Source organism: Pristiophorus japonicus, unplaced genomic scaffold (genome assembly GCF_044704955.1).
Source record: "Pristiophorus japonicus isolate sPriJap1 unplaced genomic scaffold, sPriJap1.hap1 HAP1_SCAFFOLD_485, whole genome shotgun sequence".
NCBI lineage: Eukaryota > Metazoa > Chordata > Chondrichthyes > Pristiophoridae > Pristiophorus > Pristiophorus japonicus.
In genome coordinates, this window is record NW_027254390.1 from 422,665 (window position 1) to 430,000 (window position 7,336).

Consider the following 7,336-nt stretch of genomic DNA (forward strand, 5'->3'; position numbering starts at 1 on the left):
TGACTGTATCGGGCCATTGGCAGGTATTGGCTGTGTAGTGCCATTGGCACTGATTGACTGTGTAGGTCCATTGACACTCAGTGACTGTGCAGGGCCACTGGCATTGAGAGACTGTATCGGGACATTAGCACTGAGTGAATGTATAGGGCCATTGAAACTGAGTGACTGTGTAGGGCCACTGGCACTGAGTGACTGTGTCGGGCCATTGGCAGTGAGTGACTGTGTAGGGCCATTGGTACTGACCGACTGTGTAGGACCATTGGTACTGAGTGACTGTGCACGGCCATTGGCACTGAGTGACTGAGCTGGGCCATTGGCACTGAGAGACTGTATAGGGCGATTGGCACTGAGTGACTGTATAGGGCCATTGGCACTGAGTGAATGTGTCAGGCCATTGGCACTCAGTAACTGACCACGGCGATTGGCACTGAATGACTGTGTAGGGCCATTGGCACTGAGTGACTGTGTCGGGCTGTTGGCACTGAGTGACTGAGCACAGCCATTGGCACTGAGTGACTGTGTCGGGCCATTGGCAGTGAGTGACTATGTCGGGCCATTGGCACTGAGTGACTGTGTAGAGCCATTGGCACTGAGTGACTTAGCACGGCGATTGGCACTGAGTGACTGTGTAGGTCCATTGGCACTGAGTGACTGTGCAGGGCCACTGGCATTGAGAGACTGTATAGGGACATTAGCACTGAGTGAATGTATAGGGCCATTGAAACTGAGTGACTGTGTAGGTCCATATGCACTGAATGACTGTGCCGGGCCATTGGCACTGAGTGACTGTGCACGGCCATTGGCACTAAGTGACTGTGTAGGGCCATTGGCATTGAGTGACTGTGTAGGGACATTGGTACTGAGTGACTGAGCACGACCATTGGCACTGAGTGACTGTGTAGGGCCATTGGCATTGAGTGACTGTGGAGGGCCATTGGCACTGAGTGACTGTGCACGGCCATTGGTACTGAGTGACTGTGCTCGGGATTTGGCACTGAATGACTGTGTAGGGCCATTGGCACTGAGTGACTGTGCATGGCCATTGGCATTGAGTGACTGTGTAGGGACATTGGTACTGAGTGCCTGAGCACGACCATTGGCACTGAGTGACTGTGTAGGGCCATTGGCATTGAGTGACTGTATAGGCCATTGGCACTGAGTGACTGTGCACGGCCATTGGCACTGAGTGACTGTGCTCGGGATTTGGCACTGAATGACTGTGTAGGGCCATTGGCACTGAGTGACTGTGCATGGCCATTGGCACTGAGTGACTGTGTCGGGCCATTGGCAGTGAGTGACTGAGCACGGCCACTGGCACTGAGTGACTGTGCACGGCCATTGGCACTGAGTGACTGTGTAGGACCATTGGCACTGAGTGACTGTGTAGGACCATCGGCACTGAGTGACTGTGCACGGCCATTTGCACTGAGTGACAATGTAGGATCATTGGCACTAACTTACTGAGCACCGCCATTGGCACTGAGTGACTGTGTAGGGCCAATGGCACTGAGTGACTGTGTAGGGCCATTGCCACTGAGTGACTGTGTAGGGCCATTCGCACTGAGTGACTGTGTCGGGCCATTGGAACTGAGTGACTGTGTAGGGACATTGGCACTGCGTGACTGTGTAGGGCCATTGCTACTGAGTGACTGTGCACGGCCATTGGCACTGAGTGACTTTGCACTGCCAATTGCACTCAATGACTGTGCACGGCAATTGGCACTGAGTGACTGTGTCGGGCCATTGGCACTGAGTGACTGTGTACGGCTATTGGCACTGAGTGACTGAGCACGGCCACTGGCACTGAGTGACTGTGCGCGGTCATTGGCACTGAGTGACGGTGTAGGACCATTGGCACTGAGTGACTGTGTCGGACCATCGGCACTGAGTGACTGTGTCGGACCATCGGCACTGAGTGACTGTGCACGGCCATTGGCACTGAGTGGCTGTGTAGGGCCATTGGTACTGAGTAACTCTGTAAGGCCATTGGCACTGAGTGACTGTGCAGGGCCATTGGCACTGAGTGACTGTGTCGTGCCATTGGCACTGAGTGGCTGAGCATGACGAGTGGCACTGAGTGACTGAGCACGGCCACTGGCACTGAGTGACTGTGCGCGGTCATTGGCACTGAGTGACTGTGTAGGACCATTGGCACTGAGTGACTGCGTCGGACCATCGGCACTGATTGACTGTGCACGGCCATTGGCACTGAGTGGCTGTGTAGGGCCATTGGCACTGAGTGACTGTGTAGGGCCATTGGCACTGACCGACTGTGTAGGGCCATTGGTACTGAGTGACTGTGCAGGGACATTGGCACTGAGTGACTAGGTAGGGCCATTGGCATTGAGTGACTGTGGAGGGCCATTGGCACTGAGTGACTGGGTAGGGCCATCGCCTCTTAGTGACTGTATAGGGCCATTGGCACTGAGTGACCGTGCATGACCAATGGCACTGAATGACTGTGTCGGGCTATTGGCATTGAGTGACTGTGCATGGCCATTGGCACTGAGTGACTGTGTAGGGCCATTGCCACTGAGTGACTCAGTCGGGCTATTGGCATTGAGTGACTCTGCATGGCCATTGGCACTGAGTGACTGTGTAGGGCCATTGGCACTGAGTGACTCAGTCGGGCTATTGGCATTGAGTGACTGTGCACGACCATTGGCACTGAATGACTGTGGACGGTCATTGGCACTGAGTGACTGTGCACGGCTATTGGCACTGAGTGACTGTGCACGACCATTGGCACTGAGTGACTGTGTCGCGCAATTGGCACTGAGTTGCTGAGCACGACGATTGGCACTGAGTGACTGTGTAGGGCCATTGCCACTGAGTGACTGTGTAGGGCCATTGGCACTGAGTGACTGTGTAGGGCCATTGGCAGTGAGTGACTGTATTGGGCCATTGGCACTGAGTGACTGGGTAGGGGCATCGGCACTGAGTGACTGTGTAGGGCCATTGGCACTGAGTGACTCAGTCGGGCTATTGGCATTGAGTGACTGTGCATGGCCATTGGCACTGAGTGACTGTGTAGGGCCATTGCCGCTGAGTGACTGTGCAGGGTCATTGGCACTGAATGACTGTTGACGGTCATTGGCACTGAGTGACTGTGCACGGCCATTGGCATTGAGTGACTGTGTACGGCCGTTGGCACTGATTGACTGTCTCGCGCAATTGGCACTGAGTGGCTGAGCACGACGAATGGCACTGAGTGACTGTGTAGGTCCACTGGCACTGAGAGACTGTATAGGGACATTAGCACTGAGTAAATGTATAGGGCCATTGGCACTGAGTGACTGTGTAGGGCCACTGGCACTGAGAGACTGTATAGGGACATTAGCACTGAGTAAATGTATAGGGCCATTGGCACTGAGTGACTGAGCACGGCGATTGGCACTGAGTGACTGTGTTGGGTAATAGGCACTGAGTGACCGATTAGGGCCAGTGGCACTCAGTGACTGTGTAGGGCCATTGGCACTGAGTGACAGTGTAGGGCCATTGCCACTGAGTGACTGTTTAGGTCCATATGTACTGAGTGACTGTGCAGGGCCATTGGCACTGAGTGACCGTGCACGGCCATTGGCAGTGAGTGACTGTGCATGGCCATTGGCACTGAGTGACTGTGGAGGTCCATTGGCACTGAGTGACTGTGTCGGGCCATTGGCACTGAGTGACTGTGCATGGCCATTGGCACTGAGTGACTGTGGAGGTCCATTGGCACTGAGTGACAGTGTAGGGCCATTGGCACTGAGTGACTGTGTAGGGACATTGGCACTGAGTGACTGTGCATGGCCATTGGCACTGAGTGACTGTGTAGGGCCATTGCCACTGACTGACTGTGTAGGGCCATTGCCACTGAGTGACTGTGTAGGGCCATTGACACTGAGTGACTGTGTCGGGCCATTGGCAGTGAATGACTGTGTAGGGCCATTGGCACTGAGTGACTGTGTAGGGCCATTGGCACTGAGTGACTGTGCATGGCCATTGGCACTGAGTGACTGTGTAGGGCCATTGCCACTGACTGACTGTGTAGGGCCATTGCCACTGAGTGACTGTGTAGGGCCATTGGCACTGAGTGACTGTGTCGGGCCATTGGCACTGAGTGACTGTGTAGGGCCATTGGCACTGAGTGACTGTGCATGGCCATTGGCACTGAGTGACTGTGTTGGACCATTGGTACTGAGTGACTGTGCATGGCCATTGGCAATGAGTGACTCTGTGGGACCATTGGCACTGAGTGACTGTGTTTGGAAATTGCATGATGTGGTGCTGGAGGTGGGCAGAGGGTGAAGGTGGGCGTTATTGCAGCAACACAGGTGTGGGTCACTATAGAGCTGGAATTTCAGAACGAGAAATTGTCGGCAGCCCACTGAGGTCCCCGCTTGCTGCCGGATCAGACCTGTCGGCGGTAACGTACCATTGTCGGGCCAATCACAACACTCGCATAACCTCTGTTCATGTGGCCACTACCATGGCAACAGTGTGCTGCAGAATGCGTGCCAGCATGTCGTGCTCCCCTCCTCCCCACCCCCGCTCCCCCCCCCAACTCCCCCCTTTCCCCCCTGCCCCTCCCGGTCCCCCGCTCCCCCCTTAAACTCCCCACCTCCCCCTTCCCCCCCCCAAACACCCCCCCCTCCCTCCCAACTCCCCCGCCCCACTCCCATCCGCTCCCCCCGCCCCCCCCAACTCCCCCTCACCCCCACCCTCCCTTCCTCCCGCCCGGTCTCCCCCCCTCAACACCCTGTCCCCCCCGGTCCCCCCCTCCCCCCACCCTCCGTGCCTTTTACCTCCCCCCTCACCCCCACTCAACCCACACTCCCCCCTGGTCCCCCTCACCCCACTACCCCCACCCCTCCTCCGTCCCCCTACCCAACTCCCCCTCGCTCCCCCAGCTCCCCCCTCCCCCAGCTGCCCCCCTTCCCCCCACCTCCCCCCACCTCAGGGAGCCCTGCGCTATCGGGGGGCAGTACTGAGGGAGCCTCGCACTGTCGGCGTGGCAGTACTAAGGGAGCCTCGCACTGTGGGAGGGGCAGTACTGAGGGAGTGTCGCACTGTGGGAGGGGCAGTCCTGAGGGATACTCGCACTGTTGGAGGGGCAGTACTGAGGTAGCGCCGTACTGTCGGAGGGGCAGTACTGAGGGAGCACCGTACTGTTGGAGGGGCAGTTCTGAGGAAGTGCCGTACTGTCAGAGGGGCAGTACTGAGGGAGCGCCGCACTGTCGGAAGGCCAGTACGAGGGAGCCTCGCAATGTGGGAGGAGCAGTACTGAGGAAGCCTCGCACTGTGGGAGGGGCAGTACTGAGAGAGCCCCGTACAGTCGGAGGGGCAGTACAGAGGGAGCGCTGCACTGTCGGAAAGGCAGTACTGAGCGAGTGCTGTGCAGTCGGAGGGGCAGTACTGAGGGAGTGCTGCACTGTCAGAGGGGCAGTACTGAGGGATCGCCGCATCAGGGGTGGCAGCACAGTGGCATACAGTCGAGAGGGAGTGGCCCTGGGAGTCCTAAAACATTGACTCTGGGCCCCATGAAGTCTCAGGGCTTCAGGTCGAGCAGGGGCAAGGAAACCTCCTGCTGATTCCCACCTACCGTCCTCCCTCAGCTGATCAATCAGTATCCTCCATGTTGAAAACCACTTGGAAGAATTACTGAGGGTCGCAAGGGCACACAATGTACTCTGGGTGGGGGACATCAATATCCATCACCAAGAGTGGCTCGGTAGCACCACTACTGACCAAGCTGGCCGAGTCCTGAAGGACATAGCTGCCAGACTGGGCCTGCTCTTATTGACTGGCGAAGCAGGCGAAAGTGGTGAAATGTCCTATTACTGCTGCTAATTCTTATATGCTACCATTCCTCACACAGCATCTCACACCTGGATTTATATGTTTTATTTTCTAGGGTCTAGAAATTGTGCACAAAGCAGAAGAGCTGGCTGAAGCTTTGGGAAACAAGGTAAGAGACATTGTGAGTGTGTGTGAGTGTGCATATGAGTGTGTGTGTGTGTGGATGTGTGAGTGTGTGTGTGTGTGGGCGTGTGAGTGTGTGGTGAGTGTATGTATGTGAGTGTGTGGGTGTTTTGAGCATGTGTGTGCTAGTGTGTGTGAGTGTGTGTGTGAGTGTGTGTGTGTGCATGTGTGTGTATCTGTGTGTGGGTGTGTGAGTGTTTGCGTGTGAGTGTGTGTGTGAGCGTGTGTGTGAGTGTGTATGTGTGTGTGAGTGTTTCTTTGTGAGTGTGTGTGCATGTGTGTGTTTGTGTGTGAGTTTGTGAGAGTGTGTGTGAGTGTGTGTATGTGTTTGTGTGTGAGTGTGTGAGAGTGTGTGTGCCTGTCTGTGTGTGTTTGTGCACTTGTGTCTGCGTGAGTGTGTGTGTTTGAGTGTGTGTGTGTGTGTTTGTGTGAGTGTGTGTGTGTGTTTTTGTATGAGCGTGTGTGTGTGTCTGTGTGTGAGTGTGTGTGTGTGTATGAGCGTGAGAGTGTGTGTGTGAGTATGTGAGAGTGTGTGTGTGTGTACACGTGTGCATGTGAGTGGGTGTGTGAGTGTGTGTGTGTGAGTGTGTGAGAGTGTGTGCATATGTGCGTGTGAGTGTGCGTGTGTGAGTGTGCGTGAGTGTATGTGTCTGTGTGTGTTTATCTGTGTGTGTGTGGGTGTGTGTGCCTGTGTGCGTGTGTGTTTGTGTGCCTGTATGTGTGTGTGAGTGATTATGTGAGTGTGTGTGTGCATGTGGGTGTGTGTGTGAGTGTGTGTGGGTGTGAGAGAGTGTCTGTGTGTGAGTGTGAGAGTGTGTGTGAATGTGTGTGAGTGTGTGTGAGTGTGTGAGTGTGTGTGAGGGTGAGAGTGTTTGTGTGTGTGAATGTGTGAGAGTGTGTCTGTGTGTGTGTGTGCACATGTGTGCCTGTGAGTGTGTGTGTGTGAGTTTCTGAGTGTGTGTGTGAGTGTGTGAGAGTGTGTTTTTGTGTGTGAATGTGTGAGAGAGTGTGTGTGTGTGCAAGTGTGCTTGTAAGTGTGAGTGTTTGAGTGTGTGATTGTGTGAGTGTGTGTGTCTGTGAGTGTGAGTGTGTGTGTGTGAGTGTGTGAGAATGTGTGTGTGTGTGCATGTGTGTGTGTGAGTGTCTGAGTATGTGAGTGTGTGTGTTTGTGCGCCGGTGTGTGTGTGAGTGTGTGTGTGAGAGAATATGTATGTGTGTTTGTATGAGCATGTGTGTGTGTGAGTGTGTGTGTGTGTGTGTGAGAGTGTGTGTGTGAGTGTGAGTGTGTGTGTGAGTGTTTGAGAGTGTGTGAGGGTGTACACATGTGCATGTGAGCATGCGTGTGTGAGTGCCTGTGAGTGTGTGTGTGTGA

General features: G+C 55.0%; 1 protein-coding gene across 1 annotated transcript in view; it reads left to right on the forward strand.

Annotated features, from left to right (window-relative positions):
* rapsn (receptor-associated protein of the synapse, 43kD) overlaps positions 1-5,950 on the forward strand; it is a gene marked incomplete at its 3' end in the record, with an annotated part of 204,353 nt that extends 198,403 nt beyond the window's left edge. The window contains exon 4 of the mRNA XM_070873473.1: positions 5,897-5,950. Coding sequence (XP_070729574.1) covers positions 5,897-5,950 — 54 coding nt within the window. The remainder of the gene's footprint in view (positions 1-5,896) is intronic.
* Between the last annotated feature and the right edge of the window lie 1,386 nt (positions 5,951-7,336).